Below are 11,153 nucleotides of genomic sequence, written 5' to 3'. Positions count from 1 at the left end.
AATCCTCAAATTAGTAACTGTATAAAATTAGTTTCTGTTTAAGCTAAGCTTAGGAGAATGAAATAACGATCTAGTTTTATTTTTATTTGTATTTTATTAACGAAATGTTTGCTAACGTGAAGAATAGTTCCAGTTTTTCAACAAGAATTATTGTAAAGCATATATTTTATCTCGAATTTGTTAAAAATTCGAAGTTCTTCATTAATTTTGGCAAAGCTTTCTCATCTATCGGGCAAGGGGTGTACGAATCACAATCATGTCCTTTAATTCCTCTCATAGTGGCTTCTTTAAGAGCTGTAGTATTGACCATTGTCGATAATAATTTGTTGCTGAAATAAAAATAATTGTTCAATATTAACATAGAATAGACAGTTTTGCACTTATTTAGCGCACCACATATTTGCTGAATGGGAGCTATTTATCCTTATTTCTTCTAATACGTTTGTCTATTCCGTATTGCCGTTATTAGAAAGGCCCATGAACACATGGATCGTTTGTTGTTAAGTGCCCGTCTTTGTTTATAACATGAAAGCCATTACCGCTAGCGAAAACAAGTGTATTTAAATGTAAATTAGACGACGTCCTAGGAAGCTTAAATGTGGGTGGCGGCATTTGCTTACAGTTACAATTTAAAACACCTCATTATTTCAAAATTTTTTTATAGAATTGGTAGACGGACGAACATATAGGCCACCTGATGTGGTCACCAACGCCCATAGACTTTGGCATTGTAAGAAATGTTAGCCATCGCTTACATCGCCAATGCGCCACTAACCTTGGGAACGATGTTATGTCCCATGTGCCTGTAATTACACTGGCTCACTCACCCTTCAAACCGGAACACAACAATACCAAGTACTGATGTTTTGCGGTAGAATATCTGATGAGTAGGTGGTACCTACTCAGACGAGCTTGCACAAAGCCCTACTACCAATAATGTAAATGTTGATACTTATTTTTAAACCCTACCACCAATAAAGCAGTTAAAATATTAGTGAAAAGTGCAATGCATATGAAAAAATGTTAGAATATGCGTAATTATTAAATAAACGTACTTAGGATTATTTTAATAAATAATAAACTTTTGATGCATCTTGTGATAATGCTCTTTTACAGAAACTTTTGCAGTAACAGCCTGTTAATGTCCCACTGCTGGGCTAAGGCCTTCTCTCCCTTTTGAGGAGAAAGTTTGGAGCTTTATTCCACCACGCTGCTCCAATGCGGGTTGGTAGAATACATATGTGGCAAAATTTCAATGAAATTCGACACATGCAGGTTTCCTCACGATGTTTTCCTTCACCGTCAAGCACGAGATGAATTAAAAACGCAAATTAAGCACATGAAAATTCAGTGGTGCTTGCTCGGGCTTGAACCCACGATCATCAGTTAAGATTCACGCGTTCTAACCACTAGGCCATCTTCGACACTTGCTGCTCGCCTGCCAAAACAAACGTAGGTTATAATATATGTACATATACCTCATTATATGTTTCCAAGTCTGCATGTGTTCAGCGTTTTTATTTCTTCTGCCCGCCCAGCAAGCGACTCGTTCAGGACAAGCTCGGCTATGAGCTACCAGTTGTTCCGTTAAATAAAATGTTTGGAAATTATTTATATCGTCATCATCTGAAATTAAATGGCGATTATGTTGTAGATTCATAAATGTGCATTCAGTTAGGTAGTGCCATTTTGATTCACAGAAGCAAGTCCGTACTACAGTCTATTTCCGTTAATAATTTAAACGAAGTATAAAATAGTAACTTTTATGGAATTTTCTAACAGATCAATACCGTGACCGTGACAGCCTGTGAATGTCCCACTGCTGGGCTAAAGGCCTCCTCTCCTCTTTTTGAGAAGGTTTGGAGCTTATTCCACCACGCTGCTCCAATGCGGGTTGGTAGAATTCACATGTGGCAGAATTTCAGTGAAATTAGACACATGCAGGTTTCCTCACGATGTTTTCCTTCACCGTAAAACACGAGATGAATTATAATCACAAATTAAGCACATGAAAATTCAGTGGTGCTTGCCCGGGTTTGAACCCACGATCATCGGTTAAGATTCACGCGTTCTTACCACTGGGCCATCTCGGCTTCCAACAGATCAATAATTATATTAAAATCCTATATTAAAAATATTTTTTTAATTAACTTATTTTTATTTTGTTTCCGATAATTGCCAAAAGCTTAAAGTTGCAAATACTGGAATTGTCAACTATATAATTAAACACGCTCATTTAATTTAGTTTTTTCCTTATTTATAATATTTTGAATAAATAAATCAGGTGTATTATTATTAAATCAATTGTAATACGACGATATTCTATAGCTATTTGTTTCTAAGAATGTTTTAATTATTTTAAAATGATGTGAACCTTTTTTGGTAAAACTAATACTAAATTTAACAATGTCATTTACGATATATATATGTATATTGTTCATGACATTCTTATTTTAAACGTAGATGAATAACAACAAAATGTCAGTTGTATAAAGTTCATGAAGAAAACCTAACTTTCGGGTTACAAAATAAAATTTTCAGTGTCCATAGTAATGATATTTTAGAAACAGGACTGAATTTAAACCGCCGTAAGTTTATTTTGTATTTTTAGATTAAGTAACGTTCGATGGTCTGATGATTTTAATACGATTCATAATAACGCGATATATTTTTCATTGTCTAATACAATTGGTTTATTGTGTTCAGTAGCGGCAACAGAAGAAAATAAATGCGTATCTGATAAAAAACTGTTGAACTCAACAGGTAATGGAGCAAATGTATCTCATAGAAATATTCATAGACAAGGTAACAATCTTCGTATGCGACGAGGAAGAAACAAGCGGTGCAAATAAAAAACTTATTGTCAAAATAAGATTTGGTCCCAAAGTGGAATTTATAATTAAAGAGGGCCAATTAGCTTTAAACGAAGACACAAAAGACGATATCATCGAGTGCGACGAAAACGGGAGACGAAAATGGTCACGAATCATAAGAGTTGGAAAATCGTATTTATTCCCTGCTTATCCAGATACAGTACTCATGATACTGAGCAAGTTTCCATTGGAAATTGAAATCTGGAATGATGATGAAAATGAAGTTGATATTTTTGTTGGAATCGGTACTATGCATTGGGAAACTGAATTTTTCCATATGTTGAAAGAAACTGCTGAAGCTTGTAAGATCCATGAACCGCTTACTATAAAACAAAACACACCTTTATTTGCTGAATGCTGTTGTAAACAAGTTGGAGAAATTTCTTTCATACTCAGATTAAGTGCTTTAGGAGAAAGTATTATTACGGAATTCCAGCAACTAATGAAAGATCCAGAATCATTTGTTTTCAGAACAAATAAAGCACCAAGCATGTTTCAATGTAAAAGGGTTGAAGGTGACGATCCAAACTTCTGTATGGTGGGCAGTCTCTATGAAACAACTACATTAGAAGATCCTACGTTAACAGAAAATGCACAAGAAAAAATTGAAATTTGTACAGAATTACAGAGTTGCGGTGTACAAAGAGATATCGACCCTAGTTGCAGGCACGATGTTGAAGACGCACAGCTTAAAAAATCATATCCTATCGATAAGATCAGGATGGGTGATATAACAGGCCCATGTGGAAATGCAAATTGTCCATTAGCTCATAAAGTCAGAACATATATTAGAAACTTAGAAACATATAAAAAAGAAGCAGAAGGTAAAGTAACCGAAACAAAAGGAGATATTACAAGAAAAATTTGTGGTACCTGTGTTTGTAAAGATGATCGTTGGCATCGTGAAGATTGTCCCGAAAAGTTAGAGGAAGGAGGTAAACAAGGCAAAGTTGAATGTTCAGGGTGCGGTGGTAAAACACAAGCAGGACAAACTTGTCAAGACCAAAAAAAAAAGATGGGCTTAAACCCTAATTCTAATAAAACAGTTGCTTATATATATAGTGTCACTAACGTTCCGGGTTTTAATAAATCTTTAAACGGGAAACAATGCATCGCAGAAAATCTTAATCAAAACTGCTATTATCAATCAACTGCTGATAATAAGTCATCAAGCAGTAAAGTTGGGTGTAGTTGTGGTCGACGTGATTGTACATGGAGTCAAATTGAAAATACGAATCTATTCGATTTTCCGAACATTCCTCTCAATATGAAAAATTCAGATACTCGTAATAAAGTGATTGCGCGCCAAGCTTTAGTCTATAATGTTGACGTAAAGGAGTCAAAACGAAAAATGCAAGTTTTCGATTGTGTGGAAATTGTAGATGATAAAGATTGTAAATGTAATCCACCAAAGCCGTCTCCGCCTTGCAAGACGTTTGACTGTGAGTGTCTGACAGAAACTACTAATGATGCAGCAAGAAAGAATCATCGACCATATTGTCCGTCTTACAAACACAAATCCAATTGTCCAGTAACAATGATGCAAGAAGATGAAGAAAAGAAGAAAGCAGATGATGATGAAGACGAGGCTGAACCATTGCCATATGGGTTGCCTCCTATCAAACTAGGTCCCTGCCCTGTATTAGGCAGACCTTGCTGTGTCCCCGATGGCTTTGCAAGGATGTATAAGACTGCGGCATTACCTGCCCAGCCACCAAGCTATAGCGATGCAGGCAAAGTTTGTTGCTCGAAGGAGTATGAAAGAATAAAGAAGGCTATTAAAGATTATATGAAGTATGAAAAGGATCATGACTATAGATGTGTAAATAAATTCAACGTGGACACTGAAAGACGATGTTGCGATAAAGAACAGACACTGTTATCTCTTACGGGCAAGGAATGTTGTGGCTCCCACAAATTAGCCATCCAAGAGAAATTCCAAAATGAAAAGAATCCTTGATATTTTATTTTGTAACCCACAAGTATTACATTAAGATCTAATTATACTTATACAACTGACTGTGCAGTTTTATTGTATGATTTTTAATGAAAATTCTAAAATCATGATATTAAAAAATCTATTTATATTTCTTTTGTATATTTTTTATCACTGAAATAAATATGATATCATTTAACTACGGATGACTCAATGGTAAGAACGCGTGAATCTTAACCGATGATCGTGGGTTCAAACCCGGGCAACCACCACTGAATTTTCATGTGCTTAATTTGTGATTATAATTCATCTCGTGCTTTACGGTGAAGGAAAACATCGTGAGGAAACCTGCATGTATCTAATTTCGCTGAAATTCTGCCACATGTGTATTCCACCAATCCGCTTTGGAGCAGCATGGTGGAATAAGCTCAAAAAGAGGAGAGGAGGTCTTTAGCCCAGCAGTGGGACATTCACAGGTTGTTACGGATGTTAAAAAATCTCATTATTTTTCTTAAATATATTTTTTGATTACTGAAGTAAATATCATATCATTTAACTAGGTTTAAATATTCAAAATGGCTGAAGATGAAGATAGCGACAAGAAGAAAAAAAAGAAAAATGCTTCCAAATATAATTACACATTTGGCGATATTCATCCAGGTAAAATATCTTATTTTTAAATAATATAAACAAATATCTATCATCTGTTATTTATCATTATTTCATTAATCTTATTAATATGTTTAGGTGTCGTGATTGGCCATAAGACGTGCAATCCATTTTTAAAGCCAGGCTATCCGGTTCCTGCGGAAATGGGCTGGTTATGGGACGCGTCGGATGTACCAGGATTAAAGGTTATTTTAGCTTTTTCACTATTAGGTTTTAATCTCGTCCTAATAATATCATTTTTGTTTAAATATTTATTTCATTTTGATTTTGGTATTTAGCACCGCAAAGGTTGGCAACCGGGCGTAATCGGAAAAAGTGTTGCAAAAATGATGACGTTTAAATGCCCTCGTGGTGGTCAAGATAAGAATGCAAACAAAAAGAAAAAGAAGAAAGGTCATACAGCGGGTGCTGATATGGGGGGAGGAGACTCGGAACCAGAGGAACCCCTGGAACCGAAACCAACTTTAAAAGTTCAGAGGAAGGGAGACATATTTACAATACAGGTTAGGTAACTTGACTTGATCCTATTAAACTCAAACTTTAACTTTAGAATATTTACATTTCAAACTTCTTAGTTTTATTCTATTATTACAGAAGTTATATATTATATATATATATGTTTAACCTGTGAGCCATGATGGCCCAATGATAAGAAGACGTAAATCTGAATCAATGATTCCAATTTCAAACTCGGGCAAGAACCATTGAATTGTTATGTGCTTAGTTTTGTTTATAATTCATCTCTTACTCGGCGGTAAAGAAAAACATCGTGTAACGGGTGACAATCTGCCATATATAGATACACCAACTCGCATTAGAGCAGAGTAGAGCAACCAAACCTTCACCTGAAATAATATTTTGAAATGGTGTCTATTGACTTTGTTCAAGTAGAATTCGAGATTAGTAGATGTCGAGATGGCCCAGTAGTAAGAACGCGTGAATTTTAACCGATGAACGTGGGTTTAAACCCGGACAAGCAACTCTGAATTTTCATGTGCTTAATTTCTGTTTATAATTCATCTCGTGCTTTTCGGTGAAGGAAAACATCGTGAGGAAACCTGCATGTATCTAATTTTGCTGAAATTCTGCCATATGTGTATTCGACCAATCCGCATTGGAGCAGCGTAGTGGACTAAGCTCCAAATCTTCTCCTCAAAAGGGAGAGGAGGCCTTAGCCCAGCAGTGTGACATTTACAGGCTGTTACTACTACTTACTACAGTAGAATAATATTGTCTAAATGAAAATATTTTGATAAAACTCTTCAGGTAAACCCATTAAAAGATTTGACAGAAATCGCACCAAATGAAGATCCATATGTTGACTGTGATCCTATGATATTTAAAATTATAAAAAAGAGAAGCCCGGAGGAACAGGCTAAAGTCGAGGCGAGGAAAATGGTTAAACTGAAGAAACAGCGTGATGGTGAAATCAGAAAAGCGTTAGCTGAAGCTGTAGAAGATATCTGCAAATGCGCTTACATGGACGTGTATTGTAATGATCTCACAGCTATTGATAGAGTCATAGACAGCTGTCCAGCGTTTAAAGAACCGGAATGTATTTGCCAAGAAGAATCTTTAAGCTCCTTGTCGAGTAACGCAACTTGGGATATAGAATATACGCCACCGTTTGGTTGCTTCGATTTGGCTCCAAGGAAACGCAAGAATTTTATACACGTTGAAACCCAATATATTCCTGCTGATGCAGGAATAGTTGAACCACCGAAGATTAAATGTAAAAAATCCTGTACATCAATAAAGCCAAAAAAGAAAATATCTAACAAAGTTTGCTGCGGAACGCGTCCCTAATTAATTAATATTGTACCTTAAATTGTATAATAATGTTCTGTTTAACGATATATTATAAGCAACATATAAAATTATTCATGCGTCTTGATTTTGAAGTCGAACGTTAACGAGATGAAATAGCAACACAAAAATAAATTGATCACCTAAAGTGAACAAATATAGTAGGAGCGATATAAGTTGTTTAAGTGGAAGATAATCTAAGTACCCATACGATTCGAATTATATTATATATATAATAACAATAATAATGTCCTCCAGACCGATTTCGGCCACGGCGGCCGATCTCAAAAGAGATTAGCCAACTGTGCAGGAGATATTATAGTGCACAAGTGTGTGCGCAAACACAGATGCATTCTCATAATCCGATGGAACGGCAATCCGATACGACCGGAAAGAGTTCAGGCGCTGGACCAACGGCTTTACGTGCTTTCCGAGGCACGGGAGTGTCCACACTTCCGACTTAATAATATATATGTAAACGAAACTAAACGAGATTACAATTATTTTAATAATCGATTATCGTTATTATCTGTTATGAATATATAAATATTTTATTTGTTTCGTTTCATGGTATTTAAATACGAAATATTATTGTTCAAATATAGTGTTCATGAAATGTTTTCATAACAAAAGATTGGATTAGATAATTATATTATGGTATTAATAAAAAAGTTATAATAAGCTAAGCGAAATTTTATATAAATATTTGCATTGCATGTATTTCGTGCCTCGGGAAGCACGTAAGGCCGTTGGTCGTGCGCCTGAACTCTTTTCAGTCGTGTCGGATTTACCGTCCGGAATCAATATCGGAATATGAGAGTGAGAGAATAGAGAGTGCATATGTGGTTACGTACACACGTGCACTATAATATGTCTCCCTTACAATAGCTGCCGTGGCTGAAATCGGTCAGGATGACATAACTGTTATCAATAGGATTAATACTTAAAAAATGTTTATAATACATACTTCGTGAGGATCGCTCCAAGTGGTGCCAGTCGAACGCTTTGCTCACAAAGGGCACGACTAAACTAGTAAAAATAATAATCATGCCGCCGAGCACAAGGGCAATTGGATTTATATTAATTTTCGACAAACTCTGAAACAGTTTCAAAACAGTTGATAATAATAATATAATAAAAACATATGGACGTTCAGGTATTTGAAAGTATTAACCAATCGATCCTTTATATTATTAGAAACACTTCGAAACGAATTTTCGTGAGTTTTCATCACATCGAACGGGGACTAAAATTAAAAGACTATCAATTAAATAACAGTTTTGATTGGCACATATCTTTCAAATTTAAATTCGAAAGATATGTGCACATCAATGCTGGAGGATTCTGACTTGTAAACTAACTCTGGAATAAACGAAAAAAAAAAACTACTTACAATACCGGGTATGCCAAATTCTGCTACAGCGTTAAAAGTTTTTTTCAGTGGTATTTTAATGAAAGGTATTGAAAAATCCAGGCCAACCTTAAATAATTGTTTTTTATTTAATCTCCCTTAAAATTAACTTTAACATAGCAATAATAATTATCATTTCTTTTACTCACTTCCACATCTTCAGCTTCTGCGTTAAACGACAATAATTTCACTTGGCGATTTCTTTTGTCCTCGTTGGACACAAAAGTCAAAAGGAAAAAAAAAGTAACGCATAGAATGCCTTTGAGCATTTTTAAAAAGATGAAATGAAACTTTTTAAATTTCGAACAGAACTGGTAACACTGATTAAAGCCAATATACGACTGACTTTATTTTACCATAACGTTCACGGCTTAGCGCCGTTTTACGCTGCATTTACAGAATTAGTGCGGAGAGGAGAGCGAATAAATTTCCGCGTATTGTTTATGAAAAATAAATTATAACATGCAGAATATATAAAAAGGCGTAGTAAAGCTTAGACATGATTAATGAGTTAATTAAATATTATCTTTTTCTAATTCAAAATTATTTATTTGCAGTTTTAGGTACATTTTTTTATTTTTTGTTATATATATTTAAAAATGACGTACAATAATCTAAGTTCTGGAAATTATATTTAAATGACTTTTTTTTTTAATTTCTTATATTGTACGTTTACTTTCATTTTTACATCTTTTTCCTTGTATATCAGTTCCATAATCATCAGTTTTAAATAAAACAAAAAGAAAAATAACAAAACCAGCGTAAAAAATCTAGTATCAATTTATTCATATATTTTTTATTATACTTTATATTTTTTAAATATACATTTTTAAATAATAATTTATTTACAATCTGTATAGTAGCTTCTTCTTTTAGCGGTCTTTACACTTTAAATACCCCAATTTCTAATTTCACGGATAACGAACACCATAATGTTTTTATTATATAATGTGTTTCAATATGTAACCATACTAAGTCAACCTTATAATACTTAGCCCAGTGGTTAGAACACGTGAATACTTAAACGATGTATGCGGGTTCAAAAACAGGAATACCACTGAATTTGTTTCGAAAATTAACTCCGATTGGGGTGGAATAAGTTCTAAACGTTCCTCTTTATAATAGGAGAGGAGTCCTCTGTCCTTAGCCCACCTGTGGGACATTTATAGGTTGTTACTTTTAACTACAACGTTGCTATAATAGTAATGCAATTACATATTGGGAGTATATACTTAGTGATGAGAATATATAATATTAAGTAACAATAAAATAATAAAAATTACTTGTCATACTGTTTCCTGTCAAACTGTCAAAATGCCCTTCGATCTTATATATTTTTCTGCCACACAACCAACAAAGCTTAGTATTGTTGTGTTCCGGTTTGAAAGGTGAGTGAGTCAGTATAACTACTGACATAAGGGACATAACATCTTAGTTCCCAAGATTGGTGGCGCAATGGCGATGTAATAAGTATAGCTAATATTTCTTACAATAACAAAGTCTATGGACAGGGGCGACCTTTTAACATCAGGTGGCTCACTTGCCATTAGGTAACTAACTGTTTATATGGGTGTGCAATAAAGTATAATTATAATTATCTTGATACATATTAATTAATCATAATTAATAATTAATCATAATTACAGGCACGAGGGACATAACATCTTAGTTCCCAAGGTTTTTTTTTTTTTCTCTGTGTGTATTTGCAATCAGCCCCAAGGCTTTGAGCAAATTTGTTCAGTGATGCTGTCATGCGGAGTGGCTTCCCATTGGAAGCGTCTACTCATCTGCTGCCCAGAGCTACTGCCGGTCTTTTAGCTCTAGGATATGATGACGTTTTAGTCGTCTCACATACTGGTCCATGGTGAGTTGGCGAGCGACTTCGTTTGGGTGATGGATTAACCGGTCTTTGTATTTAGCTGCCAAACTCCGAATTTCCTCTTTGATTGTTCTCATTTCAAGGTGCTCGTGAACTTCCTTGTTGGTTATGTACCATGGTACTTTTGCAATTGTCCTTATGATCTTGTTCTGTTGGCGTTGGAGTATATTTATGTTGGAATCGCTTGCGCTGCCCCATAGTTGCAGACCGTATGTCCAAATGGGTTTTAGGATGACTTTATATATAAGGAGTTTGTTGTCCAAAGAGAGTCTGGAGTTCCTTCCTAGCATCCAGAATTGGCTGTTGTACTTTAGCTGAAGCTCCTGTTTTTTACATTTGATGTGATGCCTCCAGGTTAATCTACGATCAATGTGTAAGCCAAGATATCTTACATGATCACTGTTGGGTAGAGTACATTGGCCCAACTTTACAGATGGACAGTCTCCTTTTCTAAGGGTGAATGTCACCTGTACTGATTTTGTAGCACTAGCCTTTATTTTCCATTTTTGGAGCCATTCGTTTACTTTGTTCAGGCCCTTTTGCAAGTTCTCTGATGCCAGTTTTGGGTCTTTATTACTT

General features: G+C 35.0%; 2 protein-coding genes across 3 annotated transcripts; one reads left to right on the top strand and one right to left on the bottom strand.

Moving 5' to 3' along the window:
* Window positions 1–166: 166 nt before the first annotated feature.
* On the bottom strand, window positions 167–9,020 carry LOC126776159 (uncharacterized). The gene is made up of 5 exons (XM_050498459.1): window positions 8,845–9,020; window positions 8,678–8,764; window positions 8,252–8,381; window positions 1,479–1,626; window positions 167–329 (listed from the first exon to the last, which is right to left on the bottom strand). Exons 1-5 carry the CDS (start codon window positions 8,962–8,964, stop codon window positions 167–169), a joined length of 648 nt encoding a protein of 215 aa, XP_050354416.1. The 5' UTR covers window positions 8,965–9,020.
* Window positions 2,466–7,341, top strand: LOC126776204 (uncharacterized). Of its 2 annotated transcripts, XM_050498508.1 has the most exons (5): window positions 2,466–2,588; window positions 5,370–5,469; window positions 5,557–5,663; window positions 5,757–5,981; window positions 6,745–7,341. In XM_050498508.1, the coding sequence occupies exons 2-5, from the start codon at window positions 5,385–5,387 to the stop codon at window positions 7,282–7,284; spliced, it is 957 nt and encodes a 318-aa protein (XP_050354465.1). In that variant the 5' UTR covers window positions 2,466–2,588; window positions 5,370–5,384; the 3' UTR covers window positions 7,285–7,341. The 2 variants fall into 2 exon arrangements, with proteins under 2 accessions (XP_050354465.1, XP_050354464.1); XM_050498507.1 differs by lacking the exons at window positions 5,370–5,469; window positions 5,557–5,663; window positions 5,757–5,981; window positions 6,745–7,341 and adding an exon at window positions 2,764–4,892 and having other exon boundaries at window positions 2,467–2,588.
* Window positions 9,021–11,153: the final 2,133 nt, after the last annotated feature.

The sequence above is a fragment of the Nymphalis io genome, chromosome 19, assembly GCF_905147045.1.
Source record: "Nymphalis io chromosome 19, ilAglIoxx1.1, whole genome shotgun sequence".
Classification (NCBI taxonomy): Eukaryota; Metazoa; Arthropoda; class Insecta; order Lepidoptera; family Nymphalidae; genus Nymphalis; species Nymphalis io.
This window is presented reverse-complemented; position numbering and strand designations above follow the sequence as displayed.

Bases quoted from the DNA above. Each gene is read 5' to 3' on its own strand.
- LOC126776159 (XM_050498459.1), bottom strand. From the start codon at position 8,964: ATGCTCAAAGGCATTCTATGCGTTACTTTTTTTTTCCTTTTGACTTTT. The intron at 8,765-8,844 runs GTGAGTAAAAGA...CAATTATTTAAG, and splicing joins CAGAAGCTGAAGATGTGGAA to GTTGGCCTGGATTTTTCAAT. The intron at 8,382-8,677 runs GTAAGTAGTTTT...AAACTGTTTCAG, and splicing joins AATTTGGCATACCCGGTATT to AGTTTGTCGAAAATTAATAT.
- LOC126776204 (XM_050498507.1), top strand. From the start codon at position 2,767: ATGGAGCAAATGTATCTCATAGAAATATTCATAGACAAGGTAACAATC.